A 26,875-nucleotide genomic window follows, 5' to 3' on the forward strand; every position below is an offset into this window, starting at 1 on the left:
GGCCACAAAAGACTGTCAGTTTTGTAAACTTAGGTACATTTGTGGGCAATTACAAGGGGAGCCTTATAACTGCAAATAAAGAAGACGACATACACAATTTGTGCTTATTCACAAAAGAACATTTATTTTATAACGATAAAACAGTAAGTTACAGACTAATAGCCATTGTGCAGCGCTGCAGAATATGGTGATGCTATATAAATGAATAAATAATAAAACTAATAGCCCTAACACAGAATTGCATGGGGCTGAACAGCATTTTAGTTAAGATGTAGCGGCTTTGGTGTCTGGAAAGTGTGACTGTGCGGTTTTACATGCGCCAGTTGTGCCCTTACACTAAACATAAGTTTAAAGCCTTTCAACAAATAACTTTACCTAATAAATAGATGTGATCATTCTCATACTAAAGATAAAGTAAAGTTCAGGGATTCCCTCCTGGCGGTACCCCCTCTTCCATGGACTCCCCCGTAGGGTTTTCTATCAGATATAAGGCTCGCCACAATTTAGTAAATCACTTTACCTTCCAGCTCTTCCGGCACCAAGAATAGATTTTTAAAATACAGTTCTTGATTAAGACTGGGAACAAGTGGCGCAATGACAAGTTTATGTTCTATTTTGTTTTTTGAAGTTTCCAGGACTTGTGGCAACATTTTCAACTTTACTGATTAGTTGGTTCAATGAGAAGAACTTCAACCCGCCTCCTCCTCCATCTCTTTAATGGGTGAATAGAATGGGCTATTTTGCAAACTTGTTCCCTAAAATCACCCCCTGAAAGAAAGCAAAAAAGAGGATTGATGCAGGTGTTCAAACTGCAAACAGCCATCTCAATGAAGAAGAGAGCGTCTGCCTTCTCAATGACATGGAGCGCATCTGGCCATAGAGCTCTTAGGAATATACAGCTGTTCCTCGACGCATGGTATGGCAAGTAGAGAAGGCCAAAAATGACCAAAGCTGAGCACATGAACCTGGTCAACAGATCTCTCTTCTTCAGCCTGTGAAGTTCGGCCCTGCGGAGCTTCCCCACACTGCTACAGTAACAGTAACAGATGGAGGCAAAGGGCAGCAGGCAGCCAAAGAGCGTGGACAGCAATGAAAATGGCAGCGTCGCATACGTCTTGTCCGAGAAGACATAGAGGGAACAGATAGTTTTATTGTTCTTACAGATTTGAGTCCCAGCCAAAAAAGGCACAGGCAGACTGCTCAAGGAGGTCACCGTCCAAATGGAGAAGCAGATGAGGAGAGAATGCTGCTTCCTCAGGAGCCTCAAAGATTTTAGGGGATGGACAATGGCCAGGTATCTGTCAATACTCAGACAAGTGACGAAGTAGATGCTGCAGTAATAACAGGTATGATACACAATCCGGGTGCTTTTACAAATGGCGTCTCCAAACACCCAATGCAGCTGATTGAAATGATAGTAAATGAGGCACGGCAAGCACAGGATCCAAGTGACATCGGCCAGAACCAGATTACACAGGAAAATGGTGCTTCTGTTCCATCGTTTGATCCGGGACACGAGGATCCAAATTACGGAAAGGTTCAGGGACAATCCCACCAGCAGAATGAAGAGAAAAGTCACCGGAAAGACTGTCCTCTGAATGGTGCCCAGAACGGTGTCAGCTTTTTGGCAAAAATCTGTTTCAACCCTTTGCTGAAAGATCCAAAATAATACCGAATGAACCTTAATAGGAAACACAGGGAAGATCTAGACTCCTGCCTGTAAACGGGAAAGAATAATATGGAACGACAGGAGAATCTAGAATCCCGTCTGTAACAACGCTACTCACAACAGGCAAAATACAACATTTTAAAATCCTTCACGCTGAGAAAGCGTCATTCTGGAGAGAGCTCAGAGGAGGTGACTACCCCGGGGAATGATTTGGGACGTGGGTCAGGAGGCAGCTTCTGGTACCTGTTCGGAGGAGTCTTCCATCCTTTGCAGTGTACGGAATAAGCGTGTCTCGCTCCGTGCCCCAAACCCCTTTAAACGTGTTTGTTCGTGTGGATTGTCTACCAAGGTAACGAGCAGCAAGCAAGCAATGTGCCGGAGGACATAGCTGGCCGTGGCGTGGTCTCCACAGAAAGAGCTCTTTAAATGCCACGGTGGGGAGATGCATCTCACCCAAACGCTGATAAGCCGAAGCAAAGGCCACATTCAGACAACAGGACGAGGTGTTTGATGGAAAAAGCAGCCATGACTGCGACACCTTAGATTATCCACAAGCAACGGCGCTGATAATTTACACGCTAAGTGATAAATCATCAAAGAAAATGTTAGCAAGCCCTTGTAGATACAATATATAACATTCTAACACCCATTAAGACATGCTGCTGTACAGAAGGAGAGGAAGGCCTAGCTCGTAGAAGCTTACACTCTAACAGGAGTAGCATTAGCTGTGGGTTTTAACGCAGGTTTTACCTCCACATGCGACGTGGCTCTTTCAGTCGATACACGATGGGAGCTTTCAGTAACTGCTGTTGGCTCTTTAGGGTTAATCAAACCCACAAATACTTTAACGGTCTCCATTACTACTAAACAAACTCCAGCTTTATCGCTGCCACTTATCAACCTGAACGGCTCAATTAATTTTGCAGCCGACTCCAGCAAAGAAGCAGCTCGTTGCCCCGTAAGTCCTGAAAATATTATTATTATTATTATATTATTTCAGTTCTCAATACAAAGGCATTAACCCTTTGTTATTTGTTTTTTCTGAAATTAGTGAACGAGGAAACGATAACGTCTTCGGTCCACAAACGGGCAAACAGACCATTTATCTTCTGTGCCGTCATTTGTAATATAATTAAAAACCATTTTATATTAATTATCACCCAGAAGACAACTGGAAATGCAAAAAACCCCAAGAGAGACGCCTTGTCCACGCAGAGCGCAACAAACGGAGGTCGTTAGCCGGATTCCTATTAATGGGAGGCGATGACAAGAAATGCACGGAACAAAAAGGGGTTTTTAAAGGATTTTCCTGGTGGGAAAGGCCAACTATTTTCTTGAAGAACTAGAAACCCCGAAAAGAGGACGAGAAAAAATACAACTTTCAAACTATATGTGCGGTTCACGCGCTCCACATCTCCTCACTCCAGCACCATCTCCTGGGTGGGAACCTGTAGATCGGACGTTTATTAGCGATATTAATTCGAATAATGGGGAGACCACTGCAGTTTAATGTTAATAAATGTAAAATAACGCAGCTGGGAAGTAAAAATCCCATCGCAGAACAGAGCAACTGGGGAATGGATTTGCAACATAGACTTAGGGATCCAAATATGTCAGGCTTGGGGAGAGGAGAGAAAGAAAGGGGGGGGACAGGATAGAGAGAGAGAGAAGGGGGGGGGGAGGAGAGAGGCATTTAAAAGGAATAAAGGACAGGACAAAAATATATTTCAGAGGAGAAAAGTTACAAGAGACCAGAATCTGACACTAGAGGGTCAGACGCTGAGTCACAATATAAGGAAGCTGTACTTTACTGAGAGGGGGTAGATACGTGGAACAGCCTCCCAGCAGAGGTGGTAGAGGGTAATACAGTGAATCTAAGACGAGACCAACGACTGATTAAGGTTTGAGTCTTTACAGCAGGGGAAACGGGAGACTAGATGGGGGCCGGTCTGCTGGTGGGGTCAGCATAAAATGGAGGTCTTCATTCTCCCAGGGAATTATAACAGCGAATGTAACGAAGGTTCACACTAAAGTCTGACCCCTGGATAGGTTTTATTTTCCCGTTATCCAGGTTCACACAGAGAAACATTTCCAGCGATGCTTTCTACGTCTCCCTGCCGTTTGCCTCCAGGGAGGGCGACCCCAGCGGACAGACTGAAAGGGTTAATGATCCACAAGCAATAAAACTGAGCCCAAAGAGCTTCGGGTGAATTATTTATTCCTTCATATAACACAATGTGCACAAACGTGGCCAGACCACGGCATATAAAATAAATGACAATTTCACAGATGAAGTACAGAAATACTAAATTAACAGTAAAAACGCGTAAAGATAGATCGTGTCAGCATTTCCCTTTTTCATTTTTAATACTTTTGTGGATAATGATTTGCTGCTTTCGATTGTCCGAGTCCTTCTCATCACGGCCGCCATAAGCTTACAGCCGAGCCATAAGCCTGAAAATAATAACCAAAACCCCAAACGTAATGGAAGAGCGAGGAGAATTCATCGGCACAAAAACCACCGGATGATAGCAGCCGCCGCACTTTATACGATTTATTCCACGAGTTATTCCATGATATTTGTCAGCAGGCACTTCGGGAGTAAAACGTTTTACGCAAATATCTCCGAACCAAAATATATCAAAAGTCGATCGGTAAATAATTTCTTGGAGCAAAGTCTTTGGTTTCTTAAATAAATAAAACAAACGCTTTTAACTTGTTTGGTAGAAAACGTTTGGATTATTTTTGAGTTTTTAAAAACGAGAACTATTATCAGAAAAAACGAATAATGAGAAGGACGGATTTGCCAGAAATTAAATCATTGCGCAAAGTTTAAATTTCAATCTTATCCATGAAATATGATTTTTGGCTTTTTTTGCCCTTTGTTACAGTAAAAGTGTTTAAAAAACAATATATTTGGGCAAACCCTAAGGCACATTAAAACGTAAAAAAAAACATAAAAAAAACAATTGTAACGGATAAAAACCCACCGTGGATTGGAACGCTATTTGTTACTTTATATCGCCTCCATCACACTAATGGATACAAACGTCTCCCCAGAGGCCGGCTGCATGAAGCAGACATTACCAGATCAGCAAAAAATTCTCATTTAATCATTTTTTAGAGGAAATTTCCACCCAAACAGAAAATCACACCTCGGGCAGCCACTAAACCTCTTGCTGTACGGGCCGGTCATATAAATGAAGAGGCGCGAGGGATCGTATTATTAGTGGCTGCATCTCCACGTAATATAACGAGACTCCGGAATACAAAAAAATATAATAAAAAAAGAAACACTGAATTCTGTACAAATGGAAATGATATCCAAAGACCACCAAACATAAGAGCGCAGGGGGCATCCTCCCTGAGATATGGAAGGAACTCTGTGAGCTGCCACGTAACACACACACGGGGTCTTCAGCGCCACGCCGATACTTTACGCTTTAAAAGCACCGGGATTGGGGTACTCGGACGCAGTGAGGGGCTGGGCAATATATATTATATTATATATATGTGTATATATTATACAGGGTGAAGGGATCCCCGCTATTGCTGCTTCTAATAGTATTAGAATATTATTTAGTATTAAATATATAGTATTTGCGATGTGTCAGCTGTGCATGCGCAGATTCCTTGCCCACGGGCGCAGCTTCTTCCAGCACATATAAAGTGCATTTTAAAGAGTGCGAGTTCTGCCTATAAGGTCACACAGCTCACGAGTTTAAATCGTACAGTAAGATGTCGGCTACCATACGGTCGCATGGAATGAAAAAATAAATAAAAAAGGCCCAATACATCTTTTTCACAGGCATTTCAAATCCCGCAACGTGCAGCTCATACCCTCAGGACGCAAACATTCGGTCTGCGGCATTAAAATACTTAAACCTGGGTCCTGAGCGGTGGTACGTGGCCGGAGAGCCGTGGCCCTCGTGATGAAGCTTTATCTATATATCTATATATGTATGTTCATGTATATATATATATATATGTGTGTGTGTGTGTGTATATATATGTATATATATATATGCGTGTGCGTGTTTATATATGCGTGTGTGTGTGTATATATGCGTGTGTGTGTGTATATATGCGTGTGTGTGTATATATGGGTGTGTATGTGTATATATGGGTGTGTATGTGTATATACGCGTGTATGTGTATATGCGTGTGTGTGTGTGTGCGTGTGTGCGTGTGTGCGTGTGTGCGTGTGTGCGTGTGTGCGTGTGTGCGTGTAGGGAGAGGAGATCCTCCATAACCCGAGTGCAGCGACGATACCAGTTCCTTCCACTCAGGAGGTTATAGTCTGGGGCCGCAGAATACTTGCCCCTCTGGCAATATGGCTGTCGTTGCCGAGGGCTACATGGCGGCCGACAGCTGAACCTTCCCTTCCGAGGCGAACACCTGTTTGGCCACTTCAGCGCAGTTGTTTTCGTCTTGTAGCTTCTTCTTCCATTTGCAAAGTTCATACTCATGGAGGATTTTTTGGGTCAGATACTTTTCACGCTTTATTCGCGCTTTCACTTCCGACGGGACGTCAGGAATCAGCCAAGCAACGAAGAATTTAACGAGGAAGACGACGTGCTGCAAAACAGGAAAAGCGGTCAGCCGACATCCATGGCGTAGAGAAGATTTGGGGTCATTACGGGGCAGCCAGTCGCACCCGTTATTAAACATGGACCCCCAGCTCTTAAGCTCAAAGGGGTCGTTCATTTCAGCTCCTTGAAGTCTTTTTCAAGGAAGCTGAACTTCTGCCCTTCTGACATTTTCATATCCGACCCAACAAGTGACGCAGCGGGGTTCAGTCTTGGACTGCGGGGGCATATCGCGGGGGCATATCGCGGGGGCATATCGCGGGGGCATATCGGTGCTGCCCAGCAGGGTGTTTACTGGAAACGCTTCCTGAATATCCAGTTTATGCCCCGTGGAATATGTGGTTTCATTCATACCTCCATAATGATGATAAAAGCCATCTTGGCTGCGAGGATGTGCCAGAACTGCATGGTGTTCAAATACCGTCTCTCGTGGTCTGGAGGGTATCGGTAATCTCTGTATCTGTTACATAGAAAACCATCAGACATTTCTGCTGAAATCAGGGAAATTGGACAATTTTAACAATTAAATACACGGGTAGAAATGATCTCAAGTTGATGCATTTAAGTGAAGCACAGAGAGGCGAGCTGTGTAATAATAACGTATCGCGCCCCGGTACAAATCACCCGACACACCGCGGGGTTAATATATACGCAGCGGGCTTTTCTCAACCCATCTGTTTAACGTGAATTCGATGACAAAGAAGCAGAAGGACCCACCTGCAGACGGTGACGTTCATCTCGTTCTCCAGCGGCATGTGATCAGCCGAAAAATCCGACACATTGAAGAAGGAGAGGCTGCTGTTTATGTAGCCGGACATGGGGGAGCCGGCGTTTTCGGTGTAGGCGTAATAATAAACCAGGCGCGGAATCATGTCCGATGTGAAGGCAACAATGAAAGCCTGTGATTGAGGTTACAGGACCAGGTTAGTTACCCCACAGACAGCCACACACTCACATACACCTCACACCAATACTCACATTGGTCACCACGGACAGGACTGCCATGCCATTCAGGATCTCCTGCCACACGCCAATGCTGTGAGCTTTGGCGGCTATCGGCCTCCTGAACTGCGTGGTCAACTTCCACGAGTCCACGCGGATCTCCAAGATGTTGTTTAGAAGAGCAAGAAGTGGTGCCAGAGGGAACGAGGCCACAAATAATGTGATGAACCCAAACTGAATAACTGGAATAAAACAGCAACAGGCATGAGGAACCCACATGGGCTAAACAGGGCCAAGCGCATGTCTGACCCACAGCGAGAGGGGTTTGGGGACCATCTTTCTCCAGTTATGGAGCTTTCCTCGGCTCAAACATCTCTCTATAGTTCACATAAAGCACTCATTTTCTTTGGTTTTAGTTAATTTGATGACTTTCCCCAGGAACATGGCTCGGCACGTCCCACGTTTACAGGAAAGCTTTTCTATGATATGAAAATAATCTTAAAATTGATGATATTTGCTAAATTAGATTCAATAGAGCGGTTGAAATATTGTCCAATAAAAGCACTAATATTTCATTAAACATAAAGATGGTTTATTTCTCATATTAATAAAATAAATAGTTTCCTCGACGGGTAAAAATAATCTCACCCATTTCCAAATACTCGTAGAATAAGCCAAGAGGGCCGAATGTCTGCAAGTCGTAGTCCTGCTCCCACCTGCTGTACAGGTCCTCGGGATTGTTCCGGGCTTTTCTCCGACCCCACCAATTACACGTCCACCTGCGAGCGACCAAAGAAGCCAAATTCAAACAACATGCCTTTTGGCTCTTTAACCATTTGCTTCGAAACAAAGCCTCCAGAAACACCGGCCCGAGAGGACGCGACACCTCGGACACGGCCCGAGAGAGGACGCGACACCCCGGACACGGCCCGAGAGGACACGACACCCCGGACACGGCCCGAGAGAGGACGCGACACCCCGGACACGGCCCGAGAGAGGACGCGACACCCCGGACACGGCCCGAGAGAGGACGCGACACCCCGGACACGGCCCGAGAGAGGACGCGACACCCCGGACACGGCCCGAGAGAGGACGCGACACCCCGGACACGGCCCGAGAGAGGACGCGACACCCCGGACACGGCCCGAGAGAGGACGCGACACCCCGGACACGGCCCGAGAGAGGACGCGACACCCCGGACACGGCCCGAGAGAGGACGCGACACCCCGGACACGGCCCGAGAGAGGACGCGACACCCCGGACACGGCCCGAGAGAGGAGGCGACACCCCGGACACGGCCCGAGAGAGGACGCGACACCCCGGACACGGCCCGAGAGAGGAGGCGACACCCCAGACACGGCCCGAGAGAGGAGGCGACACCCCGGGCCGAGAGAGGACGCGCCCCCCCGGCCCGAGAGAGGACGCGCCCCCCCCCCGGCCCGAGAGAGGACGCGACACCCCGGACACGGCCCGAGAGAGGAGGCGACACCCCAGACACGGCCCGAGAGAGGAGGCGACACCCCAGACACGGCCCGAGAGAGGACGCGCCCCCCCCGGCCCGCGAGGGGGTAAAACTTACGGAACAAACGCCTCCTGTATATTCCCCCAAATCTGCTTTCCGGCCATGACTATGGTGAGCTGCGTGGTCAGTTCTATCAGACACCCGGCTGGATCGCACTGAAATAAAAAGGGACTCATTAGATAAGGGGCGCGCTTTCCGCCGACGGAGAATCGAAGGAAGAGTCAGAGAAAACAGTAAAAAAAACGATAGCCACAATTTGTCTGCATTTACAGAGACATTTTATTCTTTCAGCTGCTGGCAGTTTCCAGAAATAATTCTTTAATTGTGTGAAATTTGGACTTTTCAGGAGGATATTGAAATGCCATGTGACCCCAAAGCAGGCGCTGATAGGTTGTCACCATAGAAGCTTAATAGGTAGCTTTTTTGGTAATGATCCGCCAAGGTTTATTCACTTAACCTGCTAGAGAGAACAATTCATGTTTTCCTCACTACTAAAGCTTTAAGCCAACGTCAGACTACGAGACTCAGCATCGGGAATGACCTGGAGCATGTCTGTACTACACGTCACACGCGACTCGTCTCCCAGTCTGTATGTTACATGTTTCCATCGGGGATAAAGACGTCAGGCGCTGGCATTAAAGCCCAAACCGTGTCTGTCCGTCCGTCTGTCTGGTGCCTGCTCTGTACGGAGAGATCTCGCTCACCTCCTCGTTCCTGTAGCGGTTAAACATGTACGTGTACTTGGCCGGGTAGCCCACAAACTTGCCCTTGAAGAAAGCCACGTAGAAGCAGGAGGAATAATAATTGACGAACTGGAAGAGGAACATTTTCATGGTGAGCCGGTTCTCGTACTCCAGGTGAGTCCTCGGGATTTCTGCAAGAGACGAGACGCTGTTTACGTTCACATCACGGACCCCATAACCCCCGGGGTAAATGCAGCGTCGGGGGCTTCGCCAGGGCGGCTCTCCGTAAAGCAAGCGAGGAATTCTCGGTAAAAGTGCTGGGACCGGGGGGGGGGCTTCCTTGGTGCTTACCCATGTCAGTGATCCATATCGCTACCCGCTCGTATAAGAAGTTCAGAATCATGATAATAACGAAGTTCAGACACGAAGCGGTCACCGACGTAGCGAGCTGAGGCGTCAGGAGGTTGCTGACCGGCTGCAGGGTGTCGTTGTTCTCCATAAGGTTGGCGAAAGCTGCGTAGACCGCCAGACGATAAACTATGACGGCAATCATACTGGCAATAATTAGGGAGATCTAGGAAAGAACAAACCACTTAATGCATCATCACGCGTGCTCCGTGTCCATAAACAGAACATTTGGTTTTGGCCTTAGAGCTAAACTCACCGACATGCAAAGGGTTAGGAGGGGGCGCTGGGCAGATTTTGGGTGCAGTTATCTGCCCCAGCCACAGGAGCCCGGGGGCCGCTGTCTGCTACTCTAACCGACCGAAGAACTTAGAAACCTAGAAGATCAGCCGCATCCGGCCCGATTAACACGAGGTCAAGGACTAAAGTCTCATCCTAGATGCGGGAGCTGACCTCGCGCATGTTTGAACCTTACTGGACTTCCCGATTCTGTAGGAAAGTCTTAAAGCCGAGGAATAAATACTTGGACTTAGAAACAGAATGCGCTGAATCCAAATCCATTTCAGAAAAAAAAAATCACTCACTAATCCAACTCATTTATAAAAAACTTGGGTTCAGCGGGAAAAGCCCAGGGGTCCCCGCCGCCTCCTGTCCCCCCGGGAATTTAAGTCTAGGGTTTGGGGCTCTGAAAGGGAACAATAAACTCCGCATCGGCATTAAGGGCTTCGTATGTGTTGGGATCGCGGCAGTCCCTAAGCCGACGGCTCGGACTAAAAAGCCACCAATTCCTAATAACACAAAATATCTAACGTTCAGACGCTGCGCAAACCGTGCAAAACCCCAAAAAATAAAGGAGCCCCCCGGCAGACGCGCGGCCCACCCCATGAAGAAAAACACCACAGACAGAGGGTTAAGAAGGATTAGGAGATGTTTGATGCTCACCCAGAATAACACCGTAGCTCCCGAGAAGCAAAATCTGGCAGCCTTGCTCGTTACGGGCAAGTAAGGCTCCATTTCCTGAAACAGTCAAAGCAAGCGAGGCCACAATTCACCAACAAGTAAAGAGACCGCTTCCCACAAAAGGAAAAACATCAGGCGCTGCCGAGAGCCGCGTGAAACGTCCACAAACCCTCCCTGCGCTCCACGGACTACAGGCGCAGAGACACAAGTCAACACCAGAGGGCGCTGCGTGCCCCTCAGTCAGGGCTACTCCAGTGTGCGGCTACAGGAGAAATTGGGGGCGTCTGGGGCATTTTACACCACGGGCCGGAAGAGTTAACTGACAGCGCCAGGCAGCAGCATTTAAAGCGCAGGGAGGGTTAACCGTTTCAGGCAGCGAGGCGGCTCACAGAGTCAGAAAACCGTGCACCTGGTCACACAGAACCAAGCGGTTAATTTGTTAGGGTCCATCTCCGCGGGGCGGCGCAGGACTTTCTTTGCTTTTTCTTACCCAGAAGACAATGGACATCCAGCATAAGAACAGTTTCCCAAAGAAATTTACAGCACCTCGCTTTACAACCATCTCAACTTCCTATAAATGAGGAAACGCTAATGTAACAGGCTGTGCGCAAAACCAAAACGGATCATCGCAGGGTCCGTGGGAAACGAAAACACAAAATAACATTGGGTTACACGTACTGCGCCACAGACATGAAGAGCTACGGTTACGTCAGCCACAGATCTCCCCACATTAACTATACATTATACGGGGCCAGCCTGGCCCTTCCGGCAGGAGAAACGTGCCGGGGGCGGCCATTCGTAATGCGCAGTGAATGCAGAGAGGTGGAAAATCAGTTCTAAGCTGAAATAATGTTAGCGATTTATTAAGAAGCTGCGCGTGGCATGCATGCGATATATCTATATCTATCTACCTATATATCTATCTATCTATCTATATATTCAGGGATCCAACCTTCAGTACCGGACTTTCAATCCTTTGATTTTATACTATTGTGCACTATTTTAACCCAAAAAATGATCAGACATAATAATAATAATAATCTCTATGTCCCGGCTGTTACAGGAGTGGAGGAAGATAAGGACCAAAAGACCCCCAAAAATACATCACCATGACCCATCTGACAAAGACCCCTGATATCCTGGATCAGTGTTTGGGGAGGTCTCCAAGGGGCCAGAAGGCTGGTAATTAATCCGACTCCGAACGCGCGGTCAGACAGCAATAGACACTCAAAGCCACTAAACGGGATTACCTGGGTCACCGGATTCTTCCGTTTCTGAGTGCACTTCACCTCATACTCCGGTCTCAGCTGAAGCTGCTGCTGTTCCTCTTCAAAATCCACCAGGTCCCACTCATACTCCAGTCGCGCCTGTCTTCTTTTCCAAAACTCCAGGAACAGAGTAACTGAAAGGCACCAAGTGACGCCAAAACAGCATTTCCTTTAGCCCCTGGGCAATTGCAAATTAACGGTTAAATCGGAAGTTGTTGGATTCATACTGGAAGCCGAGGGTCCTCTACTTACCCCAAATCCCCATAAATATTGCAAAGAAGAGGGTGGCCACGTTGTCAAACAGATGGGAATACTGCGCATGAAAACCAGACACGGATTAGAGAACAAGCTCCGCACAGAGGTCTGTGTAGGGAAGATTCATTAAAGAGGATTACCCGCGACGGTTCGCACGTTGTGTTTAGTCTCCAGAATTCGCACGTCTTGTCACACAGCGGGCACATGATGATCTGACCCCCGATATGAGGGTCACAAATTTCCCCACTGCAGACACAAGAAAGTTTGGTGAGAGGCAAAATGGTCGCTGACTGTCCTGCCGGAGCCGGCAAGCAGACCGGCAGTGAGGAGACCGGTCAGCGAGCAGACCGCCGGAGCCGCCAGCTATTGGCCTGGTGAAGTCACGTGCAGTTGGGTCGCTGGCAGCTCTCAGCCAGCCAGGTAGGAAAGCAGCTTGCAACCTGAAACGTACAGACTGCTTACCCATCATAAAAGTTTCTCTCCAACGAGGAACTAAACGCCCACTAGAAAATATTCTTTAAGACAGGGCATAGCGACATTATTTAAAGGCAGAGACACTCACCTACTGACACTGTCGTCCATTGTGATCCATCCATACAGGAAACACAGGAAGCCAACAATGGCGGCAAAAAACAGCATTTCCGTATAAAAACCCAGCCATGCAAAATAAATGCCAATCTTCTCTCCGTAGTACTTCCTGGAGAAAGAGGGAACGCATCCAGTTAACGAGAGAGAGACCGGCGTAAACCCGCCACGGGCTACGAAGATAGCAATTCACATTAACTGCACGATATTCCAGCGACAGGCGCAGTTTAAGGTGCTGGACCTTCACGTAATTGAAGATCATAAGGTGACTGCCCTACGGAGGAATCCACAGCACCTTGTGCCCGTTACATCGTGGGATCGTGGACCACCAGCCATCAGACCGCTTTCATCATCAATGACGCAATAAGGAGTCTGCAGTAAAAATGGTCGGCGGCTGGAGGAGCAGCGAGGTTGGTTTATGCAAAATAATCCAAATCAGGCTTTTTACTGCAGCTGCATTCGGCGCGTAGAGAGACGCCATAAAAACAGAAAAGAATTTGCGTAAAAGCCAGACGCAGACATCCAGCTGGGATCAGCGGGCCGAGGTTGGGGGGGGAAATGGGGTTTTTCACACGAACCTGATGAGATCCAGTGGCTGCTCCTTGAAGAAGCGGCCGAACCGGGCCCACTCCATGTACAGCGTGTACCTCTCGCTCTGACACTTCTCGTCCCTCGCTCGCTTCCAATACTGACACTGCAAGGATGGCAGAGATCGCAGCAAAACAACATCAATACACAATAGCAAAATGGGGGGGGGGGGCAGATTTGAGCACCACATTCATCCAAACACGCGCTAGACGTACATCGTGAAGGGGATAGGCGGCTGTGTACGTCCCGTTGTTTAGGAGCCTTTTAATTCCAAACTTTTTCTTCCCTTCTTCCGTTCCGTACGGGCAGCGAGAGATGATGTAATACACCTAGAATTTAAGACGTGTTCTAGATTAAAGAGGGCAGTTTGAGAATGAATGAACTCCTTTGAGGGTCACAGAAGGTTCCACTTACAATCCGGTTCCGCGTGGATGGGGAGAAGGTGGTGTTGCGGTCGTTAATGAGGAAGAGCTCCTCCTTTTGTTTACTGAACGGCGCCGTGAAGTAGTCGGGCTCCGGCGACATGATGTCATCGGGGAGCTTGAACGGCGTAAGCAGACAGTCCAGCGGGTTCTCCATCGGGGCCGCCATATCGTTCTTCTGGATCGGCACTTTGATATTAAGCACCTCCGCGTAGGTGGATAAAACCTCCCACGGCGCGTGGATTTTAATAAAGTAGATCTTTCCGTTCTCAGATTCCTGCAGGAATAAAGCAGAGGTCAGAGGTCGCGGGGCTGGGGCAAAGCGACCCATCTCCGGTCGCCGGTGGAATAACGCAGCCTACATCTCCGGTCGCCGGTGGAATAACGCAGCCTACATCTCCGGTCGCCGGTGGAATAACGCAGCCTACATCTCCGGTCGCCGGTGGAATAACGCAGCCTACATCTCCGGTCGCCGGTGGAATAACGCAGCCTACATCTCACGTTGGCCAATAAAGATAGAAATAAGAAAAAACTAACAGCACCACAAGAGGCCGTCCTCATTCTGCCGGAATTTCACCCAATCTGTTAGCTTCCCGTCTCTCGCCACGGAATCGGAACGTCGCTCTATCGCGGGTGACGAAAGCGGCTCCTCCACGTTCACCGCGGCCCGGCGCGATCATACGTAATAACCGACGTCCGCACACGCATCGCCCGAGACTTTCCAAAGAGACTGCCTTGTGGTCGGGGACGTTCCGTCTCCGTTTGGGGAGCGGATTCGCCCTCTTTTAACCCGGAGGCCACGAGTTCTCACCCTTTTGTGTTCCGTCTCCAGTTCTAATCCAGATTTCAGTAAATTCAACTCAAATTCTTTTCTTCTTTCCTTGGAGGAAACAGAAGAGTAAAGTTAATGAACAGAGCAGAGGAGCGCGAGTGCTGCGTGCGAGTCTAGAACCTTGTGTTCTCTGTAAGCCCCCCCGGTGAAACGTGTTCTAGGTTCTATGTGTTAGGCTGCGAGAGGAGAGTTTGGATCAGATACGGGATCTTTAGGTTTGGAGCTTTAAACCACAGACTCGGAACATTCAAGCTGAGCAAAAACAGCACTTCCTCCCCAAAAACACACAACGCCAACCTCTAAGTAAAAAAGTGCGAGCGGCCACGAGACGCGATTGTGCACAAGCGTGTTTCACGCCGATCCCGCCACGAAGAGTCCGCACCCAAAGCGAGGGACATGTGCAAAAAATAGCACAAGAAACCACAAATTCCTAACAAAAACTTCATTTCCACAGGAAACCAGCGATGGGGATTTCTAGTGGCGTTTGTTTGCTGACGGGGAAGCAGATGGGCAGCGCGTTACGCGTCGTTATCAGCCCGACGGCGATGTTTGAAAGAAAATTATTCTTTACTGGAGTTTATCAAAGAGCAGCAGAAAGCTGCTGTGTCCCCCACCTCGTCCCCCTGCCCCCCGCCGCGTCCCCCACCTTGTGCCCCCTGCCGCGTCCCCCACCTCGTCCCCCTGCCCCCCGCCGCGCCACTCGGCCTACCCCGCAAATAAGGACCTCCAAGGGTTAAAAGCGCTTAAAGGTCAGAACGCAATAAGGTTTTGTTTGAGAACAATTAGGAAAGCGCCGGAGGCTTCGCTTAAATCGGAAGCTCATTCTCTGCCGAACGGACTCCGTCTGAACAAAGTGCCACCCGGCAGACACCGGCGCTAAAAAACACGCGTGGACCAGGAGGGGCAAAGGAGACGCGTGTTAAATGGAACGAGATCCACGTACACGCGTGGAAGCGTGTGCTTAAAAACCACCATTCCTCAGGATGGGGAGATAAATGTAAAATGCTGTGAATTAGATGCCCAGCAGAGGTGGTAACCGACAAAGATACAGAAACAAATAAGTGTTCATGGGAAGGATGGGGTTAATGATCTATATGTTTAGGAATTTTCACAAAATCAAAAAGGGGTTAGAATTCTGGAAAATCGATGAAGGGACCTGAGTGAGGATAGCGTGAACGCGTGTGCGCCGACCTCTATCACAGATATCATACAAAGTATCTGCGTCATACAACGCCCAGCCGTTAACCCCCGGGAGCTCAGTGACCCCCCTGCGGGGTGTGAGAGCGCAGAGGGGTCCCGCCAGGATTAAACATTTTCTCCAAACGCAGCTACGCGACATCCATGTCCTGGTGACCGCGTCTGGAACCGGGAGGCAAAGGGTGGCAGCTCCCAGGGGTCAAAGGACCAAATCATGGCTGACGCCTTCGACCCATCGCAGCGACCCCCTGACCCCGTCCCCGGCCCCCCTTCGCAAGTTCTTACAGATTTCTTCCTCTCGGCTTCTCTGTTGGGGTCTTCGTTGTACGAGAGAACGAAGTCGATCCTCCGGACGCCGTCCCTGAAGAAGACGGAATCCTTGCTCTGGTGATGTTTGTCTATCTGCAAAAACAGAAATCTCAGATAAAACCAATCAGAGACCGGAGATCCAGAGAACAGCCCCACTGAGGGGCATCTCGCCAAACCCCACCCCACCGAGGGGCATCTCGCCAAACCCCACCCCACCGAGGGGCATCTCGCCAAACCCCAACCCCGACCGAGAGTCATCTCGCCAAACCCCACCGAGGGGTATCTCGCCAAATCCCAACCCCGACGGAGGGGCATCTGGCCAAACCCCACCCCACCAAGGGGCATCTGGCCAAACCCCAACCCCACCGAGGGGCATCTCGCCAAACCCCAACCCGACCGAGGGGCATCTCGCCAAACCCCACCGAGGGGTATCTCGCCAAATCCCAACCCGACCGAGGGCCATCTCGCCAAACCCCACCCAGGGGCATCTTGCCAAACCCGACTGAGGGGCATCTCGCCAAACCCGACCCCACCAAGGGGCATCTGGCCAAACCCCAACCCGATGGAGGGGCATCTCGCCAAACCCGACCCCACCAAGGGGCATCTGGCCAAACCCCAACCCGACGGAGGGGCATCTGGCCAAACCCCACCCCACCGAGGGGCATCTGGCCAAACTCCAAACCGACCGAGGGGCTTCTGGCCAAACTCCAAACCGACCGAGGGGCTTCTGGCCAAACTCCAAACCGACCGAGGGGCTTCTGGCCAAACCTCCACTAAAATCTGCCCCAGAAACAAGCAGAGAAAAGCAGAAATTGGAGACACAATGAAGAGGGGGTCATCAGGCGCCGCTCCGTACAGGGGCTGAGCCTACGGGGGGCATTTACTGACCCGGGGGCTGAGCCTAGAGGGGGCATTTACTGACCCGAGGGCTGAGCCTAGAGGGGGCATTTACTGACCCGGGCGCTGAGCCTAGAGGGGGCATTTACTGACCCAGGGGCTCGCTGCATGCAGTAATCCCAATCCCTGGCGGGATCCCGATCCGCACTCCGTATAATGCATAAACTTTAGTTAGTCTGGCAAAGCTTCGGACACGGATTCTACCGGTTTCCACGACCCTGGGACTTCCGTGTCGCACAGGTTGCATGCAGGGGGTGGGGGGCTCTTCCGCAAGCCTTCGGGGGACCAGCGTTGTTAGAATCAAACAGAAGCCATAACGGCAAAATCAAGAAAACGTCACACAGCAAGACACGGCCGTGGCCAGCATTACCATGAGCCGGCGCTTCAGAAACAGACGGTGTTTTTGCCATTTTCGGGTCACCTGTAATAGCTGCAGAACACGGGCCGTCAGACCGACACGGAACCACGGCCAAGGGGCATTTCACTAATCGTAAAGGAAGCCAAACAGGAGACCCCACGAGACACAATCATTTAGACCACAGCAGTTACACGGTGCAACCACAGAGCCACAGGGGAGGAAAAACCATGTATTAGACACCTGAGGCACGTACACATCTAACAGAGACAAACGGGACAGACTAACACAAGGAATGCGGTATTCTGTGGAGCACGCAGGGCGTTCTAATAGAAGGAATGCGGTATTCGTGGCAAACTACTACACACAGAGCCACCACAGCCCATCACCAGAAAAAGCACCGGCCACGGAACACGACAGAGAAATGCGTCGGCTGATCTTACCCTTTCATGGTTGGTGATGAGAAACGAGCTCTCTGTGCTGCTTAACCCCTGACAGGTGCATCGTGGGAAAAATACAAAACGTGGTTAGTGGCAGCGCATGTACAACGTCCGGCGCCACAGAAGGGTTAATAAAGCAGGCGGTAGGAGCCGTGCATTTAAAGCCGAATGTATGAAATTAATCCTAAAATCTACCTCTCAGACCAATGATATTTATTTAGATTTCGCCGTCATACTCCGCAGCGCTGTACAATGTGTGTTATTTATATATCGCCGTCATACTCCGCAGCGCTGTACAATGTGTGTTATTTATATATCGCCGTCATACTCCGCAGCGCTGTACAATGTGTTATTATTTATATATCGCCGTCATACTCCGCAGCGCTGTACAACGTGTGTTATTTATATATCGCCGTCATACTCCGCAGCGCTGTACAATGTGTTATTTATATATCGCCGTCATACTCCGCAGCGCTGTACAATGTGTTATTATTATTTATATATCGCCGTCATACTCCGCAGCGCTGTACAATGTGTGTTATTTATATATCGCCATCATACTCCGCAGCGCTGTACAATGTGTTATTATTTATATATCGCCGTCATACTCCGCAGCGCTGTACAATGTGTTATTATTATTTATATATCGCCGTCATACTCCGCAGCGCTGTACAATGTGTTATTATTATTTATATATCGCCGTCATACTCCGCAGCGCTGTACAATGTGTGTTATTTATATATCGCCGTCATACTCCGCAGCGCTGTACAATGTGTTATTATTTATATATCGCCGTCATACTCCGCAGCGCTGTACAATGTGTTATTATTATTTATATATCGCCGTCATACTCCGCAGCGCTGTACAATGTGTTATTATTATTTATATATCGCCGTCATACTCCGCAGCGCTGTACAATGTGTGTTATTATTGTTTATATATCGCCGTCATACTCCGCAGCGCTGTACAATGTGTTATTATTATTTATATATCGCCGTCACACTCCGCAGTGCTGTACAATGTGTGTTATTATTTATATATCGCCGTCATACTCCGCAGCGCTGTACAATGTGTGTTATTATTGTTTATATATCGCCGTCATACTCCGCAGCGCTGTACAATGTGTGTTATTTATATATCGCCGTCATACTCCGCAGCGCTGTACAATGTGTTATTATTTATATATCGCCGTCATACTCCGCAGCGCTGTACAATGTGTGTTATTTATATATCGCCGTCATACTCCGCAGCGCTGTACAATGTGTGTTATTTATATATCGCCGTCATACTCCGCAGCGCTGTACAATGTGTTATTATTTATATATCGCCGTCATACTCCGCAGCGCTGTACAATGTGTTATTATTTATATATCGCCGTCATACTCCGCAGCGCTGTACAATGTGTGTTATTTATATATCGCCGTCATACTCCGCAGCGCTGTACAATGTGTTATTATTATTTATATATCGCCGTCATACTCCGCAGCGCTGTACAATGTGTTATTATTATTATTTATATATCGCCGTCATACTCCGCAGCGCTGTACAATGTGTGTTATTATTGTTTATATATCGCCGTCATACTCCGCAGCGCTGTACAATGTGTTATTATTATTATTTATATATCGCCGTCACACTCCGCAGCGCTGTACAATGTGTGTTATTTATATATCGCCGTCATACTCCGCAGCGCTGTACAATGTGTGTTATTATTGTTTATATATCGCCGTCATACTCCGCAGCGCTGTACAATGTGTGTTATTTATATATCGCCGTCATACTCCGCAGCGCTGTACAATGTGTATTATTATTATTATTTATATATCGCCGTCATACTCCGCAGCGCTGTACAAAGTGTGTTATTATTATTGTTTATATATCGCCACCATATTCCGCAGCGCTGTACAATGTGTGTTATTATTATTTATATATCGCTGTCATACTCCGCAGCACTGTACAATGTGTGTTATTTATATATCGCCGTCATACTCCGCAGCGCTGTACAATGTGTATTATTATATATCGCCGCCATACTCCCCAGCGCTGTACAATGTGTTATTTATATATCGCCCTCAAACTCCCCAGCGCTGTACAATGTGTGTTATTATTTATATATCGCCGTCATACTCCGCAGCGCTGTACAATGTGTGTTATTTATATATCGCCGCCATACTCCGCAACGCTGTACAACGTGTGTTATTATTATTTATATATCGCCGTCATACGCCGCAGAGCTGTACAATGTGTGTTATTATTATTTATATATCGCCGTCATACTCCCCAGCGCTATACAACGTGTTATTTATATATCGCCGTCATACTCCGCAGCGCTGTACAATGTGTTATTATTTATATATCGCCGTCATACTCCGCAGCGCTGTACAATGCGTGTTATTATTATTTATATATCGCCGTCATACTCCGCAGCGCTGTACAATGTGTTATTATTATTATTTATATATCGCCGTCATACTCTGCAGCGCTGTACAATGTGTTATTATTTATATATCGCCGTCATACTCCGCAGCGCTGTACAATGTGTTATTATTATTTATATATCGCCGTCATACTCCGCAGACAGTACAATGTGTGTTATTTATATATCGCTGCCATACTCCGCAGCGCTGTACAATGTGTTATTTATAATATATCTCTGTCATACTCCGCAGCGCTGTACAATGTGTGTTATTATTTATATATCGCCGCCATACTCCGCGGCGCTGTACAATGTGTTATTATTATTATTTATATATCGCCGTCATACTCCGCAGACAGTACAATGTGTGTTATTTATATATCGCTGCCATACTCCGCAGCGCTGTACAATGTGTTATTTATAATATATCTCTGTCATACTCCGCAGCGCTGTACAATGTGTGTTATTTATATATCGCCGCCATACTCCGCGGCGCTGTACAATGTGTTATTAATATATCGCCCTCATACTCTGCAGCGCTGTACAATGTGTGTTATTTATATATCGCCGTCATACGCCACAGCGCTGTACAATGTGTGTTATTATTGTTTATATATCGCCGTCATACGCCGCAGCGCTGTACAATCGTCTGTCCGTCTGCCTCGTTTGCTTACCTCGGAATTTCCCGGGAGCTCGGAGTCCGCGTGGGAATTATTCTCACAGAAATCTCCATTCCCGCCGTCCCCTGAAACATAAAACCTTACGATTATTACACGAAGAATAAAAGCGCCTCGCACAGAACCCACAGACCCGCTGGTGACGGCGAGCGGCCCCCGACAGATCCAACCCCCAGCAAACCTCGTTAGTAGATGGAGGACGTGGTCCACGCCGGCGGCCCACGGATGAGAAGGGGCAGGGGTATTTAATAACTTATCGCCCCTGGGGCAATAAGACAGAATTCATGAAAATGGTGACATCAGGGAGGAGCCGGTTTGTAAAGACATACAGACGCAGACAGACGGACGGACAGACGGACGCGGACAGACGGAGAGCGGGGTTAGTACGGTACCTGCCGAGTCGGGACTCTTGAGGTCGGTCAGAACAGAAATATCATCTTTAAATAAAGAGACAGCAGGTTAAGGAGCGAGCAGGAAAGGGTTAACGAGGTCACAAAAGGCCAGCGGAACCTCCCGGATTCACAATTCTGCGGCTAGGAAAGGGTTAATCAGCAAAATATCGGCTTCTGAAGCTTTTTGGGCATATTATAGACGCCTTTAATCCGCGGCGTTCGGCTTCACGTTCTCCACCCGTTACCGGGCCATATTATATTATATACATGTTACCGGGTCCCTCTCTACTCCCCATATTGTATTATATACACGTTACCGGGTCCCTCTCTACTCCCCATATTATATCATATACACGTTACCGGGTCCCTCTCTACTCCCCCATATTATATCATATACACGTTACCGGGTCCCTCTCTACTCCCCATATTATATTATATACACGTTACCGGGTCCCTCTCTACTCCCCATATTATATTATATACACGTTACCGGGTCCCTCTCTACTCCCCATTATATACATGTTACCGAGTCCCTCTCTACTCCCCATATTATATTATATACACGTTACGGGGTCCCTCTCTTTGCCCCATATTATATTATATACACGTTACCGGGTCCCTCTCTACTCCCCATTATATTATATACACGTTACCGGTCCCCCTCTACTCTCCATTATATTATATACACATTACCGGGTCCCCCTCTACTCCCCATATTATATACATGTTACCGGGGCCTCCTCTATTTCCCATTATATTATATACACGTTACCGGGTCCCCCTCTACTCCCCATTATATTATATTATATATACGTTACTGGGCGCTCTATTCCCCATTATATTATATACACGTTACTGCCCCCCCTCTACGCTCGCACAAGCACGCTCACACACGCACAGACAGACGCTCGCACACACGTTCGCACACACACGCAGACGCTCGCACACACACACACACGCACGCGCACACACACACACGCTCGCGCACACACACACACGCTCGCGCACACACACACACACACACACGCACGCACGCTCGCGCACACAGTGTCTGTTTTCACACATGCAATAAAAGGGCTTTTATCTCTCCTGCAATAAACTTTATCACAATCAGAAGTGTTTAACGAGGTCATAACTGATAACCCCGACCCCGCACCCTGTGTAGAAAAATGTTCATGGGAAGCCAGTGCGAACTCTGTGTCTGAGGATAAATATTAGGAGGGTTAATGCGAGACCAGCGAGACGGAATAAATGAGGGTGAACCGGCTGCAGGGCATGCTGGGAGAAACCCCTCAGGGCTCGCCACTAGAGCTTACAATCTGAGCGATATCCGCATATGCCCCGCTGATAAACCGCACCACGGGCACTGATGAGACCTCCTATAATGAATGGGTTAAAGGAGCCGGAGTATAATTACCCGGGACTGCTCCTTGTTCAGAGAAGAGGGGCGGAATAAAATCAAATTACAGGCCACGGCGTTATATTTAGAAGCCCTGCCCGTGGCTGGAGACCGCGGGGCTATTCCTGCCGTCATAATAAGGGGGTTTCTGCACATTAAAGACCTCACCCCGCCGCAGAGCTGCCACGTAATTCATGGCTTCAAAGACCCCAAAGATGTACGGGACGTGGAGCTGAAACCCGGCAATTCTGTTTCATAATTCTGCCCCCACTTGTTACCCCGCCACCTGCAAGACATTCATTAATCGTTTCTCAAAATCAGATCGAATTCCTCTGGGGGGGGGGGTTGGCTGCTAACGTTCCCTCCCGGGGGGTCACACACTCACGCACACCATCCAGCCGCATCCAAAACACATTCAAGGAGCATAAACGGAGCACAGAAAGGATCCAGTATGCTCAAGACACTAGGGGCTTCATGTGAAAAGGGCTTCAGTTAGTGGCCCAAATCAGGGCAGCCAAGGGGGTGATTGACCCGGATCGGCTCCCGGGAGGTCAGTCGTGGTCACCACAGAACACCGAAGCCACGGCGTGCAGAGAATTACCCCATCAAGATACAAATGCCTCAGCGGTAACACAGTAACGGTGCGACCAGCCACTAGCGGGGGGTAAATATATAGATAAATGCCCCCCCACCCCCCGGTGGGCTTCCTAAAAGGCGAGATCCCCCTTAGAACATTCAGTGGTCTTCAGAATGTCACCAGTCATTTTAACCATTGCACCACCAGCACCCTAGCCCAGGTCAATGCATTTCAACAGTGAAAGGGTTAACAGACACGGGATCCTTTAATAACAGGAGCAGCTGTCAGGTCACCCCAGTCACCAGGGGAACGCGCTATTCACCCCCCCACCCCCCCAGGGGGCAGGAGACGCCAAATGCAGAAACGCAGGCCAGACCAGAAACACCACGAGGACAGACATGGGAACGCGTGGCTATGACATCATACAGGCGCAGGACGCGGTTCCTGGGGTGGGTTTCGGAAACTCGCTACCCATTCGTGTCACGGCTCCCACTTCTCCGTTTGCTTTAATAATCCCGAGTAAACAAGGGAGCGAACAGCTCGCCGAAAAACTGAAGGCACAGGGGCTTATTCACTAAACGGACGGTTTCAGCTCCTGGACGTCACTATACATTATGAAGGGCCAACCCCAGGGTGGTTCTGCTGCAGAAATATAAAATCAGCGAGCCGGCCCTGTATAATGTATAGCTAAATCAGGGAGCCGGCCCCTGTATAATGTATAGCTAAATCAGGGAGCCGGCCCCTGTATAATGTATAGCTAAATCAGTGAGCACGCCCCATATAATGTATAGCTAAATCAGTGAGCCGGCCCCCTGTATAATGTATAGCTAAATCAGTGACCGGCCCCCTGTATAATGTATAGCTAAATCAGTGACCGGCCCCCTGTATAATGTATAGATAAATCAGTGAGCCGGCCCCCTGTATAATGTATAGATAAATCAGTGACCGGCCCCCTGTATAATGTATAGCTAAATCAGTGACCGGCCCCCTGTATAATGTATAGATAAATCAGCGAGCCGGCCCCCTGTATAATGTATAGATAAATTTGCGAGCCAGCACCATATAATGTATAGTAAAATAGTGAATAGAGCCTTTAGCAGTAATGATTGCTTTTAGTGGAGTCTCAGCTGTACGAGACCTTCACAGCCTGGTGCATCACCCAGTGGGAGACCATGGAGACCTGCCTGCTCCTGACTATAGAATTTGTATGTCAAATATGATCCAATTTCTGGGGGGTTGAAAGAGTTAATAGGAGACCTTTCTGCTTCAGCCCTAGGGTTTGGCTGGAGTTAAGCGTCAGCTCTTGGGCCCGTCATGAATGGGCTGCCTCTATTCACAGGACATCCATCAGTGAGTTTTCGGGTGGAAGTGGGGATTCTGAATGGGCCCCGACGTGGGGTAAGAGCTAAAGCTACAAGGTGTCAGCCCATGGTGGGAAATAATCTGCCCCAAATAACCGCCCCGCCTAAAACTACAGCCTATTACCCCGAAGGAGGCACCCAGCAGGTGTCGGGTTAAACATCACCGATCGCCCGTCCGCGGTCACAGCTCCAAGCGCATTAAAGGTGTGGAGATGATGGCATTATATAAGTCCTTATATATGATGTCATTATCTCTAGATTGTAAGCTCCTGGGAGAGGGCCCTCCTCACCTGTTGTTTCTCTAAGTCTGATTGTTATGTTATATACTACTTGCATGTCCTGTTTACCCACTGTACAAAGCACTGTATAAATAATAAGCCTTATATATGATGTCATAATATAAGTCATTCTATAAGTCACATACGATGTCATAAGTCATTCTATAAGTCACATATGATGTCATAATATAAGTCATTATACACATATGTCATATTTCCGCCTCTGATTAAATATCTCGCTTTCACTTCTCTATACAGCTTCCGGCCCGTCACTCAAAGCGTTTTCTGAAACTCCCGCTTTTTATTAGTTTTATTTTCGTAATTTAGTCTCTTTAGCCCAAGAGCCGCGTCCGGTGGAAATAAAGCCCTGTCTTTGTATGACTGCCCCTGACTCAGCAGGATCTGAAGCCCAAACGCTACCTTATGAGGCTCCTTTACAAAGGAACGCGTCGGGGAATCTGCTGGATTTCAACAGGGATCTTCGTGAAACACCAGTAACACAAGATTTAGCCGACTAGTACGGGCCAATGGGGGTGCCAGGGAGCCCAGCCGCGCCACCCAAGGGGGTGCCAGAGAGCCCAGCCGCGCCACCCAAGGGGGTGCCAGAGAGCCCAGCCGCACTTCCACAACACACGAGAACCCAACTGCTTGTCAAAGACACAGAGAGGGGCAAAAGAGGCGACTTCTAGGGGGATATTCTCAGAAATTATCTCCATGGTAATCAATGAATGGTCCAATCAGCAGGAACATTCCTTTGGTTGCTACGGTGATAAGATCACTTTTTAAACCTAGCACCAGAATCCATTTCATACACAACACCCCCACAGTATTCGGAGACACTGCAGTTTTGGCCCTAACCGGCCGCAATCCAGACTCACATAGCGTGAACACTCACATGCGAAAGCTCGGGACGCAGCACTTTCACTCACGCTTCTCGCCGCTGCAAGGTATGTTTATTTAGAAGTGAATCACAGCCTATAAAAAGAATCCGCTCTCCTCCTAAAATATCACATTATACTCTCGTTATTACCACCTCTGCTGAGGGCTCAGTCCAAGAATAACTACCTCTCAGAACACAAGACACATTTATGATCCTAAATCTACCTGCCTGATGATAAGTGGGGTTATAGGGGCAGCAGCGCTGGGGTTGGGGCAGAGTCCCCTCTCCTGAGGGCAACGCACTTAACTTAAACTTTGGGCTCCTGTCTGCCTTCAAACTCCAAAAGTCACTATTCTCAAACTGCCTCTACCCCGGGACCCCAACACCTGAGCCGCCGTCTTTTCCACCCTATTACCCTTATTCCTTGCTCCTCACCCTGGTACCCCAATACCCTGGCTGCCCCTCCCTCTTACCCAAATCTGCCCCTTTCCTTAATCTATGACTCCAATGCCCAGGTACCCCAGTGCTCCCCCTGCTACCCTTTTTCCCGGATGGCCCCAATTCCCACCCTGTTAACCTAATGCCCCGGCAGCCCCCTGATCCCACCCTTATTCCTGCCCCATCTGCCCCGGTTCTCACCGTCAGTGGCCGCAGACATCTCTATGAGGGTCTCCTGCTCCATCTGCCCCGAGCGGTTCATGTTCCACACGGTTCCCAGTGCCACCCAGTGCCTCCCAGTGCCAGAGATGTGAAGAAAGGCCGCAGACACTCGGGATATGAGCTCAATCCGAATCCTCCTCCCTGTGAGATCCCTCCTGCCCCCTCCCTGCCCGGCTACCTCTCCGCCCCCTCCATCATCATCACCACCCTCTTCTTCCTCCTCCTCCTCCTCCTCCGGTCTAACAAAACCTCTTCCGGGAACCCATGGGTTAATGAGACCAATAATAACAATAATAATAACAATTCAAATCATAACA

At 48.6% G+C, this 26,875-nt stretch overlaps 1 protein-coding gene across 1 annotated transcript; it reads right to left on the bottom strand.

Annotated features, from left to right (window-relative positions):
* Positions 1–6,022: 6,022 nt before the first annotated feature.
* Positions 6,023–26,598, bottom strand: LOC149271451 (anoctamin-5-like). Its single transcript, XM_089507409.1, has 24 exons — positions 26,538–26,598; positions 22,720–22,782; positions 21,404–21,448; positions 21,009–21,079; positions 17,922–17,969; positions 17,494–17,544; positions 16,203–16,319; positions 14,700–14,768; positions 13,881–14,165; positions 13,682–13,795; positions 13,457–13,572; positions 12,856–12,990; positions 12,434–12,539; positions 12,291–12,351; positions 12,021–12,172; positions 11,261–11,341; positions 9,757–9,979; positions 9,427–9,596; positions 8,780–8,877; positions 7,849–7,979; positions 7,237–7,442; positions 6,976–7,157; positions 6,613–6,718; positions 6,023–6,247 (listed from the first exon to the last, which is right to left on the bottom strand). The coding sequence occupies exons 1-24, from the start codon at positions 26,596–26,598 to the stop codon at positions 6,023–6,025; spliced, it is 2,916 nt and encodes a 971-aa protein (XP_089363535.1).
* Between the last annotated feature and the right edge of the window lie 277 nt (positions 26,599–26,875).

This window comes from Sceloporus occidentalis, unplaced genomic scaffold (assembly GCF_023333645.1).
Source record: "Sceloporus occidentalis isolate IW3139 unplaced genomic scaffold, rSceOcc1.0.p SCAF_509, whole genome shotgun sequence".
In the NCBI taxonomy this organism is placed as follows: Eukaryota; Metazoa; Chordata; class Lepidosauria; order Squamata; family Phrynosomatidae; genus Sceloporus; species Sceloporus occidentalis.